The 21238-nt window shown below is 44.9% G+C and overlaps 1 protein-coding gene across 2 annotated transcripts in view; it reads left to right on the forward strand.

The window, feature by feature from the left end:
- Positions 1-21238, forward strand: part of MON2 (MON2 homolog, regulator of endosome-to-Golgi trafficking) — a 522785-nt gene that overhangs the window by 137115 nt on the left and 364432 nt on the right. For both annotated transcript variants that reach the window (XM_033958262.1, XM_033958263.1), the window contains exon 10: positions 19023-19162. In XM_033958262.1, coding sequence (XP_033814153.1) covers positions 19023-19162 — 140 coding nt within the window. The remainder of the gene's footprint in view (positions 1-19022; positions 19163-21238) is intronic.

Here is a 21238-nt window from a genome sequence, read left to right on the forward strand (position 1 = left end):
GCAGAAGGAGAAGTGAGGCACCGGCACTGACTGACTGAATACAGGATGAGCCTCTCGCCACAAGAGGCATGTCCTGTAAGCAGTCAGCCAGTGCCTCTCTTCCTCGCTGGCATCTCGCGACACACCTGGAATCTGCTGGGGCACACAGTTTGCAATATACAGCCTTATGCTATGAGTATCTTGTTGGGCAGACTGAATGGATCATAAAGATCTTTTCTCTGTCATCATCTACTGTGTTGTTATGTTATTATATGTTTGTTAGAAACAATATAGTAATAAACATAATAATTAAATTAGGTCAGTTGGTTGATTGAGTATGTAATCGGTTAAAACTATGTAATGTGTTCAGGTTTTCTGTGTTGTAAATCCTCATCAGTCTGGCTTTAGTACTGAAACTATGCTGACTGTTCTGAGTGAGATTTTTGGTTCATTTGATCAAGGTAATGTGGTAATTTTCTTTTGTCAAGGCTTGCAGAGCTTGGCCTCTAAGGACATGTGCTTAATTCGTTTACATCTTTTCTTTGCGATTGCTCTGATTGTTTCAGAAGTCGTTCTCCATACTACGCAAATCTTATGTGGCATTCCTCAAGAATCTGTGTAGGAACCCCTCCAATTTTTTTTGAACCTTCTAGCCACTATTGTTCAGTTGCTTGGGATCACGCCTACTATTATGCAAATAATATTTTATTTTTACATCATGACTGACCTGTCCATTCCTGATAGCACTCATTCCTGATAGCACTCCTCTTCAGTACTTTCTATCTAGGGGTGAGTCCTGACTTACTGACAGTAGATGGCTACATGGTTTTCTAATTTTTTTTTAATCACGTTTGACTTTATCCTGTTTTCTCAGATTCTCCAATAATGCAGGTTTTCTCATTCAATTATGTTACCAGGCTTACATTTCTGCAGTCATAAAATATTATTTTTCAACAAGTCATGAATTCTGATTGGTTAAGGCCCTACTAGACATTGCCTACTTAGAAATGATTTTTCATTCCCTTGTGTCTACTGGATTAGATCAGTATTTTTCAACCTTTTTACACCTGTGGACCGGCAGAAATAAAAGAATTATTTTGTGGACCGGCACACTACTAGGACTAAAATTTGAAAACCCCGTTTCCGCCCCATCTCCGCAAGCTCGGTCACCTCAGTAACTATAGAAAAATAGACAAATATAGTGCAAAATATAGACAGCAGATATAAATTCTCAAACTAACACGTTTTGATCACTAAATTAAAAATAAAATCATATTTCCTATGTTTGCTGTCTGGTGATTTCATGAGTCTCTGGTTGCGTTTCCTTCTGTCTGTGTATCCTTTCATTTCTTTCTTTCTGCACTCAGGCCCAACAATTGTCCCTTTCTGTTCCCTCTCTCTTTCCTTCCCATGTCTTTAGTGCCCCCAGTGCTTCCTTCCCATGTCTTTAGTGCCCCTTCCTGCCTTTAGTGCTCCCAGTGCCTCCTTCCTATGTCCCTCTCACTGCCTTCCACACTTTGTCCCACCCCCACCCCCGAAGCCAGCCTGTCTGCCTGTCTACCTCTCTCCCTCCCTCCCTGGCCAAAGCCAGCCTGCTTGCCTGACTACCTCCTTCCCTCCTTGCCGGCAAAAAAAAAAAGCCTCCCACCTTCCTTTCCCCTGCTCTTACCGCCCTACTGCTGCTGCTAAACCCGTCAAGAAATCTTTCCGACATCAATTCTGACGTCGGAGAGGACGTTCTGGGCCAGCCAGGCAGCGATTGGCTGGCCCAGAACGTCCTCTCCGACGTCAGAATTGACGTCGGAAAGAAGATTTCCTGTCTGGTTTAGCAGCAGCAGCAGCAGCAGCAATCTTGCCAGCCCTGTGCGGACCGGCAGAAATTTCCTGTGGACCGGCGGTTGAAGAACAGTGGATTAGATTATTGCAATATAATATTAATCGGCCTTCCTCAATATTCTGTCAAGCATCTGCATATGGTGCAAAACAGCAATTCATGTTCAGTTCAACATATTCTCAGTTCAACATATTCTATTTCGTCAGATTGTATTTCATCTTATTTATACTAACTTCACTGGCATCCTGTGAAATACCATTCTCAATTCAAAATCCTTTTGTTGATTCATTGTTCAGTTTTTACAGGACTCTTCCATATCTGGCATCTATTATAGTTCACTGTAGACTAACTCATCATCTATGACCATCATCAGAATGCCTCCTAACTCTACTCTCACTATCCCAAGCATGGCATGACTCCATCTAGCAGCCTGCCTTTTACTGTCTTACCTCTGTTTTATGGAACTCGGTCCCTCACATACTACATACTAAAGCTTTCAGGGCAAAATTTAAAATCACTCTCAAAATTCATCTATTTGAGCTGGCCTTCTGTTCTGATTCCTAGACCTCTGGATGTTTCAAGAGACGTGGGTAGGTATCCTGATGTATAGAGACTTCTAAATTTCCTGGTCTGAATTTCTGTCTCCTCACTTGGTCTGATTATGGAATTCTGTTTCCCAGCACATTGGCCTGGATACTCTACGGTACAGATATTGGCGGCTGCCTAAAAAGCAGCCGCTGATTGCGTGTCAATCACATGACAGCGCCGTAAAGAGAATCATGCCTCTGGGGAAAAATAGGCACCAGAAATGTACGCCAGGATTTTCCAGGCCTACATTTCCAGTGCCTATCTTTGTCGTGATCATGCATATGGAGGTGCTTTAGGCTGCTTAATGCCACGTCCAGCATTAGTCACAACCACAGTGGTGTTATGTGGCCTAAAGCTCTACAGCGACGTGATTCTGGTGCTGATATTTTAGGTGCCAATAGGTACCTTGAAACTCAGTTAAAATCATCATTTTAACGTGTGTTAGGTTTGTTTTTTACTGAGTTTGGGAGCATGCTGGTGCCTAAAAAATTGGTGCCAGTTAGAGAATCTGGGCTACTGAGCTTTTCTTTCTTTTTTTGGAAACCACTTAGTTTATGGTTTATTAAGTACAGTAAAACCTTGGTTTGTGAACATAATTCGTTCCAGAAGCATGCTTGTAATCCAAAGCACTCGTATATCAAAGCAAATTTCCCCATAGGAAACAATGGAAACTTAGACGATTCGTTCCACAACCCCAAACCCCAACATTAATACAACATACTATACATACTTGTATTGCAAGACCTCACTCATTTAGAACAGTCACTACACTCCTGCAGCGTCAGAGAGAGAAGAACCATTGGCTCAGCTGTGATGATGTGACGCGTGTATACTGTATGTACTCGTATTGCAAAACTTTGCTCATTTAGAACAGTCACTACACTCTTGCAGTGTCAGAGAGAGAACCATCGGCTCAGTTGTCATGTGTGTATACTGTATGTACTTGTATTGTAAGACATTGTTTGTATATCAAGTTAAAATTTAATCAAATGTTTTGCTTGTCTTGCAAAACACTTGCTAACCAAGTTACTTGCAATCAAGGTTCTACTGTATTTGTTATGCCACCTTTCATGAGTTACATCAATTGTTGCTGCAAGGGAGTGAAATAAGTTGCTGGTAGCATTGCGGCAACAAAGTGACTTTAGTCAATACAGACAATTATTATTTAACTTAACATAACACTTTTATTTGTATACCACATTACCTTCCAGTTCTATGCAGTTTACAACTTGAAGCTGAAACAAACTCAGGAAATACAAATTTAAATAAATTGTCATTCAAATCTTCTCCTATAAGAATTTATTGAATAAATACATTTTCAAGAGTTTTCTAAAATGTTGATGAAATACTGCACTGGTTATCAACTGACTAAACTCTTTATCTCTGACTATTGCCTGAAATGAAAATAGACTATCAAAGTATTTTTTTTTTGTATCTACAATCCTTAACAGAAGGAAAGGCAGAAAATGTCAAGAATCATTGAGAGCGTTTTGAAAAGGCCATTGCAAATCAATCCTCAGGATAATCTGCTGTAAGACCAAAGAGCACCTTATAGCACAGCAATCCAAAATTAAAAATGACCCTGGCTTCAACTGGCAGCCCGTGTAGTCTACAATAAAAGGGGATAACATGATCTGACCTTTTCAGGTTAAGAATTAACCTTACAGCCGTATTTTGGATCATTCACAATCTCTAAAGATTTTTTTGAAGACCTGCATAATAAATATTACAATAGTCAAGAGTACTGAGAATCAAAGACTGCATCAATAATCTGAAGGAGGAGGAGTCAAAATAAGATCTTATGGTGTGCAACATCCATAATGTATAGAAAAATTTACAAACCAGATAATTAGTATGTTCTTTCATTGATAAATCTCGATCTAGTATAATTTCTAAAATCTTAATTGTAGGACTTAGTGAATAGGAAGTTCTACCTAATACTAAACTCTGTTCTACTGTCTTGTTGTAGAGGGCAACAAAAAATAATTTTGTCTTATCCTTGTTAAGTTTTAATTTAAATTCCAGGTAAGGTGTTAAATCTTGAGAATTTTTTAATGACAGCCATAGAATTTCAGCCTGTGTTTTGTATTGCTATTCATGGAGCTCTATTGTGTGTAGGATTTGAGTTTGTGACTGTGTAATGTGTGTGTGTTTGTTTTTAATGCTTATGTATATTCCTTTTGTTCTCTGCCTTGGGTAAAGGCAGAATAAAAATTGAATGAAAAATGAAAAAATAAACTGTAATACATTTTGTGAAAAGGCCAGAAACCATTCAGTGTTATTATAAGAATGACATGGGGATAGAATTTGTTCCCATCCCCCACTGTGACATATACTAAAGATGACATTAAGGTCACCAGAATCACAGATGTCCACTACACTGGGGAATCCCTTTGGGTAAATTTGGCCAGAGAGAAGGACAAATGCCTCTATCTTGGCATATTATACAGACCCCCAAGACAACAGGATGACCTAGATATGTAATTAATCGGAGATATAGAGAATATCACCTTGCGTGGGGACACAGTATTGTTAGGTAACTTCAACATGCCTGATGTGGACTGGGACACACTTTCCTCTGCTTCCGGCAGCAGCAGGAGGCTATTAAACTCTATGAAGGGAGCAAGACTCAGGCAACTGGTGTTGGAACCAACAAGGGATCAGGCAATACTGGACCTGATACTTACCAATGGAGAAAGTGTCACAGAGGTCTCGGTGGGCGATACATTGGCCTCCAGTGACCACAACATGGTATGGTTCAATCTCAGGAAAGGTTTCACTAAATCTACCACACTGACCAAGGTCCTCAAATTCAAGGACACAAACTTCAAAGAAATGGGAGACTTCGTTCACCAGGCGCTACAAAGCCAAGCAGAAACCGATAACGTGGAAAAAATGTGGTCGACTTTGAAAGCCACCATACAAGAAGCAACAAACCGCTATGTTAAATCAGTAAGTAAACGGCGAAGGAACAATAAACCACAGTGGTTCTCTGCGGAGATTTCGGACCTCATCAAGGAGAAGAAAAAAGCATTCGTCTCTTACAAACAATCAGAGAAACAGGACTCTAGTCTATCTGGCCAAGTCAAAAGCCATCAAAACAGCAGTTAGGGAGGCCAAATTCCGCATGGAGGAGTCTCTAGCGAAGAACATCCAGAAAGGAGATAAATCCTTCTTCAGGTATATCAGTGACAGAAATAAGAACTCAGGCGTGATAGTACGTCTTAGGAAACCAGACAGAGACTATGTAGAAGCGGACTCGGAAAAAGCCCAACTGTTAAATGAATACTTCTGCTCAGTCTTCACCCGCGAGGCGCCAGGACTCGGCCCTCAGCTACAGACAAGGGTTGACGCAGATCCTGATAAAACTCCAGCCGATGTCCCTCCCAAGTCACCGTGCCGAGCTCTCGAGCTCTACGGAAGATCTGTTCTTTCAGCACGAAGCTCTGGAGACACAACACTATGTCTTTAGGTTGCTCGGTGGTTCGGGGTCCCAGTGCGCGATGAGCACGCTCAAGACCCGGCTCCAGAGTGTCATTCTGCAACAGCCAGCGGATCAAATTAATAATGGTAGCGCACACATCTTTATATTCAGGTAGGTCAGGTAAGCCCCACACCCGCAGGTTATTACGCCGGGTGCGATTCTCCAGGTCCTCCACCTTGTCTAACAGGAGTTGGTGGTCCGCAGCTGCACTTTCCACGGAGCGTTGCACTCCGGTCACAGCCTCCTCACAGCTATCCATTCGCATTTCCACCACTTCCCCACCTCCACAAGGTCCGTGCGCAGCTCCTGCACCGCCTCCCTGACCTGCACCGCCACAGATGAAATCTCAGATTTAACCTCCGAGATCCAGCGCTGCATATCCGCCTTGGTAAGCGGGACCGGGGAGGAGCATTCGGGGACCGGTTCCACCAGCATGTCTGCCACCGCCGCGATAGCCCCACTCAGCTGCGCCGCCTCTCCACTGCTCGTCTCTAGGCCCGCACCGCCACGTGCCGTCCAGCTCAGCGCCTGTTCCAGCGTTCCCTTGTACGGTTTTGTCCGTCGGGAGTTTTTTGCGCGTTGCCATGGGGTCCCTGCATCTCGCTCCCTCCACACCACTGCAGGGAAGTAATTTTAGCGTGGTTTGCACAGCAGAATCGGCGAAAATGCGCCGGGTCCGAACGGAGCTCACAGATTAAGCTCCCGTTTGCATCGGTGACGTCACTTCCTCCTCCGGGTTGACGCAGATGACCCGTTTAGTAATTTCGAGTTTACACCCAGCGGTGTCTACTGCGAGCTGTCAAAGCTTAAGGTTAACAAGGCAATGGGGCCTGACAACCTACACCCCAGGGTGCTCAGGGAGTTGTGTGATGTCTTGGCGGAACCGCTATCTGCGCTCTTCAATCTCTCCCTTAGTACGGGTAACGTCCCGTTGGACTGGAAGACGGCTAACGTCATTCCACTCCACAAGAAAGGCTCCAAGATGGAGACAGCAAACTACAGACCGGTGAGTCTCACATCAATAGTGTGCAAACTAATAGAAACTCTAATCAAACGCCAATTGGATACAATCCTGAACGAGGAGAATCTACGGGATCCCCGTCAACATGGATTTACTAAGGGGAGATCCTGCCAATCCAACCTGATCAGCTTCTTTGACTGGGTGACGAGGAAGCTGGATGTTGGGGAGTCCCTGGACATCGTATACCTGGACTTCAGTAAAGCATTCGATAGCGTACCACACCGCAGGTTGCTGAGCAAGATGAGTTCTATAGGATTGGGCAACACATTGACGAAATGGGTTGGGAAATGGCTTGGAGGTAGGCTTCAGAGGGTAATGGTGAACGGCACCCCCTCCGAAATGACGGAGGTAATCAGTGGAGTGCCACTGGGCTCGGTCCTGGGCTCGGTCCTATTCAACATCTTTATAAGAGACTTGGCAGAAGGGCTGCGAGGTAAAATAACATTATTCGCCGATGACGCCAAACTAAGCAATGTAGTGGGCAAAAGCACAACAGACATAAATTCAATGTCCGACAACATGATGCATGACCTACTCCTACTGGAGCGCTGGTCTAGGTCCTGGCAACTCAGCTTCAATGCCAAAAAATGCAAAGTCATGCACCTGGGCAGCCATAATCCATGCAAGACTTACACCCTTAATGGCGAGATCCTAACAAGAACTGAAGCAGAACGAGACTTAGGGGTGATCGTCAGTGAGAACATGAAGACTGCCAATCAAGTGGAGCAAGCTTCATCCAAGGCAAGACAAATCATAGGTTGCATACGCAAGAGTTTCGTCAGCCGTAAGCCTGAAGTCATTATGCCATTGTATAGATAACATAAGAACATAAGAAGTTGCCTCCACTGGGTCAGACCGAGGTCCATCTCGCCCAGTGGTCCGCTCCCGCGGTGGCCCCTCAGGTCTGCAACCTGTGAAGTGGTTTCTGACCACTTCTATAACCTATCTCAAGTTCTATCTGTACCCCTCTATCCCTTTATCCTCCAGGAACCTATCCAAACCCTCCTTGAACCCCTGTACAGAGTTCTGGCCTATCACATCCTCCGGAAGCGCGTTCAATGTGTCCACCAACCTCTGGGTAAAAAAGAACTTCCTAGCATTTGTTCTAAACCTGTCCCCTTTCAATTTCTCCGAGTGACCCCTAGTGCTTGTGGCTCCCCACAGTTTGAAGAATCTGTCCTTATTCACTTTTTCTATGCCCTTAAGGATTTTGAAGGTTTCTATCATGTCCCCCCTAAGTCTCCTCTTCTCCAGGGAGAACAGCCCCAGCATTTTTAACCTGTCAACGTATGAAAAATTTTCCATACCTTTTATCAGTTTAGTCGCCCTCCTCTGCACTCCCTCGAGTACCGCCATGTCCTTCTTGAGGTATGGCGACCAGTATTGAACACAGTACTCCAGGTGCAGGCGCACCATTGCGCGATACAGCGGCATGATGACTTCCTTCGTCCTGGTTGTGATACCCTTTTTGATGATGCCCAGCATTCTGTTTGCTTTCTTTGAGGCTGTCGCACATTGCGCCGATGGTTTCAGTGATGTGTCGACCATCACCCCCAGGTCCCTTTCCAGGTTACTCACCCCTAGCAGTGTTCCCTCCATTTTGTAGCTGAACATCGGGTTCTTTTTCCCTACATGCATGACCTTGCATTTCTCTACGTTAAAACTTATTTGCCACTTTTTTGCCCAGTCTTCCAGTCTCGTTAGGTCCCTTTGCAGGTCTTCACAATCTTCCGTGTTTCTAACCCTGCTGCAGAGTTTGGTGTCATCAGCAAATTTGATAACCTCACATTTTGTCCCTGTCTCCAGATCGTTAATAAATATATTGAACAGTAGAGGTCCCAGCACCGACCCCTGCGGAACTCCGCTCGTGACCCACTGCCAATCTGAGTATTGGCCCTTCACTCCAACCCTCTGTTTCCTGCCTGCCAACCAGTGTTTGATCCATCGGTATATATCCCCTTGCACCCCGTGGTTCCACAGCTTTTTAAGTAGCCGTTCGTGAGGTACCTTGTCGAAGGCTTTTTGGAAGTCAAGGTAAATGATGTCTATGGATTCCCCCTTATCCATCTGGCTGTTTATTCCCTCAAAGAAGTACAGCAAGTTCGTGAGGCACGACCTTCCCTTGCAGAAGCCATGCTGGCTCGCCTTCAGTTGTCCATTGTTTTCTATATGTTCGCAGATTGTGTCTTTTACCATTGCTTCCATCATCTTTCCTGGAACCGAGGTCAAGCTCACAGGCCTGTAGTTTCCCGGGTCACCCCTTGATCCCTTCTTAAAGATGGGCGTGACATGTGCTATTTTCCAGTCCTCTGGGATCTCCCCAGTTTTTAGGGAGAGGTTACATATTTGGCGAAGTGTCTCTGCTATTTCGTTTCTCAGTTCTTTTAGTACCCTTGGGTGGATGCCGTCCGGGCCTGGTGATTTGTCGCTCTTTAGTCTGTCTATCTGTCTGAGGACATCCTCTTTGCTTACTTCTAGTTGTACCAGCCTTTCGTCGTGTTCTCCGTTTATAATCACCTCGGGTTCTGGGATATTGGATGTGTCCTCTCTGGTGAAGACTGACGAGAAGAATTTGTTTAACCTTTCTGCTATCTCTTTTTCCTCCTTTATCGCTCCTTTCCTGTCTCCGTCGTCCAGTGGTCCCACTTCCTCTCTGGCTGGTTGTTTCCCTTTCACATACTTGAAGAAGGGTTTGAAGTTTCTTGCTTCTCCTGCCAGTCTTTCTTCATATTCTCTCTTTGCTTTTCTGACCTCTCGACATTCTTTCTGGTGTCTTTTGTGCTCTTCATGGTTTTCCTTTGTTGGTTTCTTTTTCCATTTCTTGAAGGATGATTTCTTGTCGCTTATCGCCTTTTTAATTGCAGTTGTTATCCATGCTGGGTTTCTAGTTCGAGTTTTTTTTGCACCCTTTCCTAAACCTTGGGACGCACAGGTCTTGTGCCTCGAGCACTGTACCTTTAAGCAGTGCCCAGGCTTCCTTTACGGTCTTCACCTTCCCTGAGCTATTTTTGAGCTTTTTTCCTACCATTTTCCTCATGTCCTTGTAGTTTCCTTTTCTGAAGTTGAGTGCTGTCGTTGTGGTTCTTTTCACCTTTGATGTTCCCATGTTTAATTTGTACTGGATCATGTTGTGATCGCTGTTCCCTAATGGTGCTAGTACCACCACTTCCTTTGCGGGTCCCTCTAGCCCGTTGAGGATTAGGTCTAGAGTGGCATCCCCTCGCGTTGGTTCCGTGACCAGTTGCTCCATGAAACAGTCCCTTATCGCCTCTAGGAATTTAGTTTCTCTCGTGCAATTTGAGTGCCCAATGTCCCAGTCTATTCCCGGATAGTTGAAATCCCCCATAACCACCACCCTTCCACTTTTGCACACCTGCCTCAGTTCGGCCTCCAGGTCCAGGCCGTTTGCTTCTGGCTGTCCTGGTGGGTGATAGTACAGTCCCAACTTGATGTCAGCTCCTTCCCCTCCTGTCAGCTTAACCCATAGTGACTCCAGACCATCTGCCCTTATTGTTGTTTCTGTTCTGGATGAAGGAATGGAGTCCTTTATATACAGTGCTATTCCTCCCCCCTTCTTGTGTGCCCTGTCCCTCCTGTAGAGTTTGTACCCTGGTAGGGCCATATCCCATTTGTTGTCCTCTGACCACCATGTCTCTGTGATTCCTATTATGTCTAGGTCCTTATTTCCGGCTATAACTTCTAGCTCCCCCATTTTAGTCCTTAGGTTCCTAGCATTTGTATATAGGCAATTTAAGTCCCAGTTTGTTACCTTTTCTTTTGGATCTACTCTTGATTTGTTTCTCCTGCTGGTCTCCTCACGTGCTGCCTCCTGTGATGTGTCTATCCCGTCCTCTGCCCGCTTCTTTATTCTTCGATAGCCCTCTGGTTCCGGCTGTTTCCTCCTTGTCTTGCTCTTTAGTTCTAATTTCCTCTTGGGTCCCTGTGCTACATCTTTGGGTATATGTCCATAAAGTGTCCATTTTGTCTCTAGTCCACTATCGCCATTTCCTGTTTCAGTATCCTTGCTCGATACTGTGGTCCGATGTGTTGAGGTCAGATCGACTATCGGCTTTCCCCTTGTTATTAGTTTAAAGTCATGTCTATGCAGGTCTGGATGTTACGTGCCAGCATCCTCGTCCCAGCCGTGCTCAAATGCAGTCCGTCTTTCCTGTAGAGCTTGTTTTTCCCCAGGAAGGTTGACCAGTTCCGTACAAAGAGGAAACCCTCCGCGTCACACCATCGCCTCAGCCATCCATTTGTTGCTTGCAGCTCGGTCTGCCTCCTCGCATCTGCCCTTGGTACTGGCAGGATCTCTGAAAAGGCTATCTTCCCTGTCCTCAGCTTCAGCTTCCTCCCCAGGATCTTAAACTGCTCGGTCAGTGTAGTCATGTTGAAATTCCTTCTGCTGACGTCATTTGTTTCGACGTGGATTATCACTGCTGTGTCCTCTGTCTCAGCTCCCTCCATGATTCTCTCGATTCTGTCGGAGATGTCCTTTGTCCTCGCCCCTGGGAGACATGTCACTAGGCGATCCGCTCTGCCTCCTGCTATGTGTCTGTCCACCTCTCTCAGGATTGAGTCTCCCACCACGATAGCAGATTTTCCTCTCCTCAGCTTCCTTCTGGGTCTCAGGTCTGTATCGATGATTGGGTCCTCCAATCCTTCCTTCTCCTGGTTGGTTCCTCCGCAAGGTTCCTCTCCCTCGGCTCCTGGTGGCTCCTGGCGGGTCCTGTCCTCCATCCGTTTGTTCCCTTCTGAAGAGCGGGTGATCCTGTGTTTCTACCATCTTGCAGGCCTCCTCGATGAATCTTTCAAGTTCTCTGACCTGTTCGTTGATGTGGTTTTCTCTGGTGGTGTCCTCTGTCGGTTCAGATTCCCTTAGTTCCTCTATGGAGCAGAGTCCCTCTAGCTCCTGTACTTTGATCTGCAGTCTCCCGACCTCCTTTTTTAGGCTAGCCAGTTCCTGACATCGACTGCATATGTAGGCCTGCCTCCCGGAAGGGAGGTAGTCATACATGTGACAGTCAATGCAGTATACTGGAAAGCTTCGCTGGCCTTCTGCTGCCTCCATGGTGAGGCCCCACCTGGAATACTGTGTGCAATTCTGGAGGCCGCATTACCGTAAGGATGTGCTGAGACTGGAGTCGGTCCAGAGAATGGCCACCCGGATGGTCTCGGGACTCAAGGATCTCCCATACGAGGAACGGCTGGATAAGTTGCAGCTGTACTCACTCGAGGAACGCAGAGAGAGGGGTGACATGATCGAGACATTCAAGTATCTCACGGGCCGCATCGAGGTGGAAGAAGATATCTTCTTTTTCAAGGGTCCCGCGGCAACAAGGGGGCATCCGTGGAAAATCAGCGGTGGGAAACTGCACGGGGACACCAGGAAATTCTTTTTCACTGAAAGGGTGGTTGATCGCTGGAATAGTCTTCCACTTCAGGTTATTGAGGCCAGCAGCATGCCTGATTTTAAGGCCAAATGGGATAGACACGTGGGATCTATTCACAGAGAAAGGGGAGGGTCATTGGGGTGGGCAGACTAGATGGGCCGTGGCCCTTATCTGCCGTCTATTTCTATGTTTCTATACAATATATACCGTGTATCCATGAAAAGAAGATACTGTTTTATATTCATTTGGGGCCCAAAAAAGGCACTAGGTCTTATTTTCGGGGTATGCACATGACCATCTCTCCCTTCCTCTCCTTCACCCCAATTCTTCCTCTTTCCTTTCTCTCTTCCACATGTGCAGCATTTTTCATCCCCTCCCTCCCTCCCATCCCCCTGTGCAGCAGAAGTTTGCCCAGCTTCTATCCTTCCTTCCCATCCCTCATGCAGCATAACCCTTGCCCAGCTTCTATCCTTCTCTCCCTCTCATCCCTTGTGCAGCAGAACCCTTGAGCACCCACCCTGCTCCCAACTTGCAGCTGAACCCCTGCTGACCCTCCATCCTACCCTACCTGCCGACCGCGAGCGAGCCCTACTTTCAGCCGAAGCAGCGTGGGGCGAGCAGCACTCTAAACAGGCTGCTTGGCCTTGTCTGTCGGGGATTTCATCAGTAACGCGGCAGAGTAAAATCCCCGATGGACAAGGCCAAGCAGCCTGTTTAGAGTGATGCCAGCTCGACGCTGCTTCGACAAAAGCTTGACTTCTTATACAGAGTCCTTGTAGAGTCTGTGTTAAAGAAGATTAGCAGCTCCGGAACCTATACTAGCACTCCACCTGGTAGAGAAGGAAGAACTTTAGACAAGTTTGGCTGAAGACTTTTTCAGAACTCAATGTTAACCAGTAGAATATTGAGTTTCAATTTTTATATGACCTTTTACAGGGAGTCATTAGTACAAAAACTATCTCATTATGAATAGTTTATTCCTCCTGATGACCAACTAAATGACTTTCAACATCTTTCTAATGACTTGTTGGAAGCAAGGAAGTACCGTATTTTTCGCTCCATAAGACGCACCTGACCATAAGAAGCACCCTAGATTTAGAGAAGGAAAACAAGGAAAAAAACATTCTGAACCAAATTCAGGCTCTGCACCCAACCCCACACTCCTTGCCAGGCTCTGCACCCTGTCCCCCCCTCCCTGTCAGACTCTGTACCCTGTCCCCCCTCTGTTGGTCAAGTGGTAGGCTGGGACAGGATAGGCTGGGACAGGGCAGACCGGGAAAGGGCACAGGGTATGGACAGGGCACAGGTCAGGCAGGCTTAGTAGCAGGCAGGCAGGCCTAGTGGCCTGGTGACAGGCAGGGCAGGCAGGCCTAGTCAGAGTCAAAGCAGTGCAGAAGGCAGGTGTGAGCTTTTTGCTTCCTGCCTTGTCCCACACTGTGGGAGTCAGCTGGAGGAAAGGGCAGGAGGGAGTTAGCTGGAGGAAGGGCCCTGAGGGGAGGGAGCTGAAGAGAGATGTTGCTGCTTTGCTGGCTCTTTCCCAGTCCCGATGCGGTCAGCGGGAGTCCTCGCATTTCAAGCAGCCACTGTGAAGAGAAAATGTCCATCGGCAGTGGCGGTATTTAACCTCTGTACTGTCAGAGGTCTTTCTCCCTTTTGTACAGCGTCGCCGGAACTGAAAACTTTTTTTTTGTCTGCTGTGGCGATGTATTCTACTGCCTTCCCCCGCCGGTGCTGAAAACAGGGAGCTGAAGAGACATGCTTCAGCAACTCTTCCTCCATGCCAGCGTGGAGCGGCACTGAGGGTAAGCATGTAGACAGTGGTGTCTACATAGAGGGAGTCAGCCAGAGGAAAGAGCAGGAGGCTGAAAGCTCCTGCCCTACAGCGCTGGACCACTGAAGGAATTAAGTTCGGGGGGGAGGGGGTATTTGCTTTATAAGACGCACCCTTATTTCCAACCAATTGTTTTGGGGCAAAAAGTGCGTCTTATAGAGCGAAAAATACGGTATATGGCTACATCAGTCTTATTGCCTTTGTCACCTCACGAGCATCAGCATTATCTATTGCCATGAGGAGACAAGCATGGCTAAGAGTTTTTGACTTGGATTCCAATGTGCAGGAGCACTTAGTCAATATCCCATGCTTTGGTGATGAGCTCTTTGGGGAGAAAATAGAGGAGGCCAACGAAAAGATCACAAGACACGAAGAGTCTATAACCATTCTGTGAGCTTCAAAATCTTCCAAATTTCAACCTATCAAATGGTTTTACAATCCTAAGCACTCTTACTATTCCAGGTGCAGATATGTTCCATCTGCCTCTTTAAGAGCCCTTCCTCAAAAACCCTCAAGCAACAGAGGGCTCAAAAGACTCAAATGCAAACTCAGCAGAAATCTGAACAGTCTTTTTGACTTCTTACTAGAGAGCCTAGCCAGCATACTACAACCTACACCCTCAACCCTACCTATCAGAGGTTGTTTCACTCAATTCTATCACCAATGATCCCTCATAACATCAAACCACTGGGTCATACAAATAGTGAGACAAGGTTATGCTCTTAATCTAAAAAATACTCCTTTCAGTTCCAAACAGACCATCCTTCTTCACCAAGAGTTCTCAGCCCTCCTCCAGCTCAATGTGATAGAACATGCTCCTCTGCAGGAGAGGGGCCAAAGGTTCTATTCCAAGTATTTCCTAATACTGAAGAAGACTGTAGATCTTTGTCCAATCCTAGATCTCCATGCACTCAACAAATATTTAGTAAAGAAGTTCAGAATGGTCTCTCTGGGAACCCTGTTACCACTTTTGGAGAAAAACGACTGGCTTTGCTCTCTACATCTCAAGGAGACCTACCCTCACATTCCCATTCTCTCAGCCCACAGGAAGTTTCTTCGCTTTCAATTGGGCACACATCACTTCCAGTACAGGGTGCTTCCATTTGATCTAGTTTCAGCACCCAGTGTTTTCACAAAATGTTTAGTTGTAGTAGCTGCAACACTCCGCCCTTGTGGCTTTCAAGTATTCCCTTATTTAGACGACTGGTTGATCAAGGCCCTTTACCTTCAGGCAGCTCAATTAATCATCAATTTGAAAGTATATCTGCTAGAGCTTCTAGGATTTGCAGTCAATTATCAGAATTTATTGGAGCCTTTTTAAACACAACTCAAGCGCGGGTATTTTTACCACAGCAGACACTCGATGCTCTGACTCAGATTTGCCAGAAAATATCTGCTCTTCACATCACCACTTATTGATGATGCGTCTTCTAGGTCACATGGCATCAATGGTTAATGTAAATCTATTTGCCCGTTTACATCCCGGACAATCTCAATGGAAACTTTCGACCCTATGGTCCCAAAGACTGCAGGTAGTCAATTCCTTTAGTGGTGGTTAACACTAATCAGTCTATCATCCATGTTTGGGTGGGAAGCCCACCTCAGGGGCCTCCATAATCAAGGCAGCTGTAATCCTCAAAAAAACCTCTACATATCAATCTTCTCAAATTATGTGCAATCCACAATGCTCTCTGTATCTTTCAAGATTGCCTCCTCAATCGGGTAGCACTCATCTGAACAGACAACTAAGTAGTCATGTACTACATGAACAAACAAGGAGGGATGGGATATTGCCTCCTTTGTCAAGAAGCCATACAGATTTGGTCCTGGGGTGATCCCTTGCAACATATTCTCAAAACTGTTTACCTAGCAGGAAAACAAAACATTCTAGCAGACAAGCTCAGCAGATTCCTGCAACCTCATGAAAGTCACTCAATTCAACTGTGTTAACATCAGCTATTTTCAAACTGGAGGATTCCGGAGATAGATATCTTTGCTTCTCACCATACTCATAAAGTCTTCTTTTCTGTTCCAGAATATACTGTACACTTCCAGTCATCTAGAGTCAGATGCCTTCTTCTGGACTGGACTGACGAGTTTCTATATGCTTTTCCTCCAGTTCCCTTGATAGGGAAATCTTCAAACTTCGCCAAAAACAAGGTACCATGATCCTCATAGCACCTCTCCCATCAGTCCTGGACTATCTGCTACACCTCTCCAACTCTGGTCTTTAAACCACTTCAATCAGACACCTTTGCATAAAAAGCCACTATCTGTCCATCCTTTGATCTCCAGATTCACGAAGAGCATTTTTCATACCAAACCACCAATCAGACCTCCTCCAGTTGCTTGGAATATTATACTATCAGCCCTGATGAAGCCTCCCTTTGAACTAATAGTGTCTTCATGTCTCAAACATCTCATGTGGAAAGTAGTATTCTTAATCTGCATCACTTCAGTATGCCGAGTCGGTGAACTGCAAGCACTTGTCTGAGATCCACCTTAAACAACATTCTACCATGATAGGGTGGTTCTCTGTACATATCCAAAATTTCTTCCTAAGGTCATCTCAGATTTTCATTTGAACCAGTCTATATTTCTTCCTGTCTTCTTTCCAAGACTTCATTCTCGCCTTAGTGAAGCTGCACTCCAGACATTGGACTGTAAGCATGCTCTTGCTTTTTACTTGGATAGAACCAAACCTCAAAGGACTTCCACTCAATTGTTCCTCTCATTTGATTCAAACAGACTTGGATTCCCTGTCACCAAGAGAACTATCTCTACATTGCTAGCAGACTGTATTACATTTTGCTATGCTCAGGCTGGGCTGACACTAGAAGGTCGTGTCACCACACATATAATTAGGGCTGTAGCAACTTCAGTAGCTCATCTATGTTAACACTCCTATGAAGATATCAGTAAAGCAGCCACTTGGTCCTCAGTTCATACTTTCACATCACACTACTGTCTGAAGAATCATTCCAGACGAGATAGTCAATTCAGCTAAGCAGTTCTGCAAAATTTATTCTCTGCTTAAATGCCAAACTCCAACTCCTTTGTTACCAGCTAGGGTTTCCATATGTTAGAATATATTGCCTGCTTGTCCTAGGATAATGTACAGTTACTTACCTGGAACAGATGTCGCAACTCTTCCACTTCCCCTAGTTGGCTTCTTAGCTTTTTTTACTGAACTGATGATTCTGCGAACCAGTGTCATGCTGGAAGGCACCGGCGCATGTGCAGTACGGGCAGTCTAGAGATTTACAAGCAGTTTAAAGTGACAATCCACTTTTGCACTGTGGATGTTCCGTGGATGACATCACCTGCATGTGAGAATATCTACCTGCTGTCCTTGGATAACACCTGTTACAGGTAAGTAACTGTGCTTTATCTGTAGTTAGGTGTACTTTAAAGATAGCAGTCCATAAGGCATACAGCTCAGCTGTGTCCTCTTGGGAGATATTTGACTTTACACAGGTTTTTCTCATGCTAAGGGCCATTTTTACTGCAGCTGTAAAATAGCCATTTTTCCAATTAATGGCCATGCGCTAATATTGCCTTTAGCACAAGGCCATGAAAAAAATTAGCATGTGAGCACTTACCAACATCTATTTTGTAGGTGGTAAGAGCTCACTTATTAATGCTGTGCTAATTAGTTAGTGACTAAGCTGCAGTAAGAACCAACATTTGTTTACCACAGGGTGCACTTGGGCGTCCTGAGGTAATTTTTGCATGTGCACGTGCTACTCATTCTGAGGGTAGGTCGGGGGGAGGGGGAATAATAATAATAATAATAATTTATTTCAGGTGTATACTGTGCTAATCAATTAGCAAAGCTACATCACTGAATGCTAACTGATTAGTACGTGGTTAGTGTATGAACCTTTACCACCTACAAAATTGGTATTGGTATTTGCTCATGTGCTATTGGCCACATGCTAATGGAAAATTAATGCATGTCCATTAATTCATAAAATTTTAAAAAGGCCATTTTACCTATATGGAAAAAAATGGCTTTAGCATTTAGGAAGGACCCATGTAAGCCAGCATGAAGGCCACTTTTTACCTCAGTTTGGTAAAAGGGCTCCTTAGTGCACAGTAATATAGCTGTGCTAACTGATCAGTGCAGAAATGCCCCTCTGGAAAAAATTAAAATATTTTTTAGTGCATGCAAATCTCGAATGTTCTGCAGGATGTCTGCAGCAAGCCATTCTAAGGTGTGTTAAATGTGTGCTTGTGAACACTTTTTATAGGTAAGCAAGTTTGTTTTTAGGTTTGCTAAAAGTAATATTCTTCTTCTTAAATTATTATGTTTTTTATATGACATCAGTGGTGTATTAAGAGAGGCAGACCACCCCAGGTGCCATATTGGTGGGGGTGCTGGCACCCCTCCACTCCCCCATGCTCATTCCCCACCCTGTACCTCTTTAAATCTTTGCCATTATGAGCAGCATCTCCGGCCTGCTGCTCGCATCAGCCTGACTCCCCTCTAAATCACTTCTGGGTTGTGGGGCCAGGAAGTGATGTCAGAAGGAAAGCTGATGAGAGTAGCAGGCTGGAGAAGCTGCTCACACTGGTGAAGATTTAAAGAGGTATGGGAGGAAGAGGGGATGTGCGGAGAGGAAGGAGTGTGTGGGGGAGAGTGTGCAGGGAGAGGGGGCGCTACCGCCTCAGGTGCCTCCTACCCTCGCTAAGCCACTTTAGGACATCCTTCTTTTTTTGTTCTTAGGTTCTGGGAAACATGATTTTAGAAGAGGGAATGAGGTAGTAGGGATACTTGTTTTGTTGTGAAGATTATGTGAAATATTGTGTTTTATTGTAATCCACCTAAGTTGTAGGCTGCAAAGAAATTTTTTAAATAATTATCCCTAAACCTTTCTAACATTTCACAGGTCTTTCTGCCAGTCCTATGATATGAAGCAACATTCAACCAAGGTTTTCCGTGATATTGTGAATGCTCTGGGCTCATTTATCCAGTCCCTCTTCCTCGTACCCAACACAGGCAGCACAACAACTACAACAAACCAAACTGGTATCTTTTGTAGAACTCTTTTCTTTGCTTTTTTAATTTACACACATTTCTAGGACCAAGAAACTTAGGAATAGAAAAATATTTAGACAACTTGTCCCCGTGAGCTCAGACCCCACCCCATCTCGTCCCCATGAGCTCGGTCCCCACCCCCACCCCCACGAGCTCAGTCCCTATCCCTGCAAACCATCTGATCCTATCCGCACAAACCTCAAATAGTTTTATACTGAACTTATTTTATTAAAGTATAAAAAGAAACAATATTCTGTACAATTGTCACTTTATAAATCACAAATAATACAGAGCAAGGATCAACAAAACCCCTGTCTTCCCTTCCCCTCACAAATATTCCCTACACTATCGAAAAAGCTGAAGTCAAATTACTACAGAATGCTACATATAAAAAAATCAGGCTAACAGAATACTTCAGTCACACATGGCAGGAATAGTGTTAGAGAAGTGCAACTAGGGCAATCACCCCGTGGTCAGAGAGAGCCCTAAGCCAGCTGGAAGCGAAAGAAACACAGCCTGGGCTTTGCAGTCCCCAGTTATATCTAACACCAGCTCTTGCAGGATACATATTTCAAATCTGATATATTCTAATCACAAAATAGAAAAAAAAAAATTATATCTTTTATTGTCTGGTCATTTTATTCTTCACATTACATTGGTCTCAGTATCTGGTTTCTGTTTCCATTTGTCTACTCTTAACTCATTTGGCAGGGTCTCCTGACCATTTGACATGTATTTTTTCTCCATGCTCACCATTCATCTTCCATCTCTGGGTATGTTTTTCTTCCATGTTCAGCAAGCATTTCCCTTCTCTGTCTCCTATACTTCCCTTTCCAGTATTTCCTCTGTGCCCATCTCCCTCCCTTCATCATCTCACCATTCTTTGATCCCCTCCTCCTGTGTATAGTATCACTCATCTATATGTTTATGCCCTGCCTGTCCAGCATCTCCCTTCTGCGTTCTTATTCTCCATGTCTAGCCATCTTCTATGTCCATATGCCCTCCCATGTCTAGCATTGCCCCTCCGTGTCCATATACCACCTCCATGCAGCATTCCCCATTTTGTCCCTGTTCCTATGCTCCCATCCATGCCCACCATCTCCCTGTGTCCAGCTTCTCGCCTCTCTTAGTCCCTTACACCAATGTGTCTCTCACACTCTCTCTTTCCCTCCCTCCCTCCTCTATGTTCTAGAGAGTTGAGCGGGGACAGAAAGCAAACCCGTCCCCACTGGAATCAAATCTTTCCCCGCCCAACCCCATAAACTTCAGAAATAATATGCTACTGAATTAAAAGCTCTGGTAGAGACCCATTTACAAATAAGCAAAGACACTTTATTAATTTGGAAATATTAATTGTGAATGCCTGTTTTTGTTGTCTCTTGTTTTGAGACATTGTATTATGCTGTTCTCTTTTCTGGTTGACTTTTGTATTTTCTTCTGTGCATTGTTCCTTTAATAAAAACATTAAAATAAGAAAAAAGAATACATACTTTGTAAACAGGTCTCGCCAGAACATCTAATTTAAATGTAAAATATAAATACTCCAGCTGATGAAGATCCCCAAGCTATATCAGTTGAGGACTTCCTCTGAAGGTGGCTGGGGGTCCCCTTTGCCAAGCATGGCAGGCAGCAGCAGTATCCCCGAGTCACAGATGCTGGCAGCTCAGTGGCTCAGGGATGCTACCAGCGACTGCTACACTTGGTGGAGAGGAGTTTTGCCTGTCTTTGGAGGAGGTTCTCGGCTGGTGGTACTTGGGGATCCCTACCAGCCACAGCAAGTACTTCTGCATTGGAGAAATAAAATCAGCAATGCATTTCCTTTTCTTTTGAACATAGTACAAAGACATCTGCTATATACATTTCTCAAAGCTAACATATTTTAGTCAACAATTTCCTTTTTTACCTTTGTTGTCTGGAGATTTATTTTTTTCCATCAAGATGGTCCCTGTTTCTCTTTTTTCTGCTTTCCTGTCTTCTGCAAATTCTTCTGTTGCTGTCCATTGGTTCCTTCTACCATGGTCCAGCATTTCTCCCTCTCTCTTCCCCTTCTACCATTGTACAGCATCC

This window comes from Geotrypetes seraphini, chromosome 9 (assembly GCF_902459505.1).
Source record: "Geotrypetes seraphini chromosome 9, aGeoSer1.1, whole genome shotgun sequence".
NCBI classification, from domain to species: domain Eukaryota; kingdom Metazoa; phylum Chordata; class Amphibia; order Gymnophiona; family Dermophiidae; genus Geotrypetes; species Geotrypetes seraphini.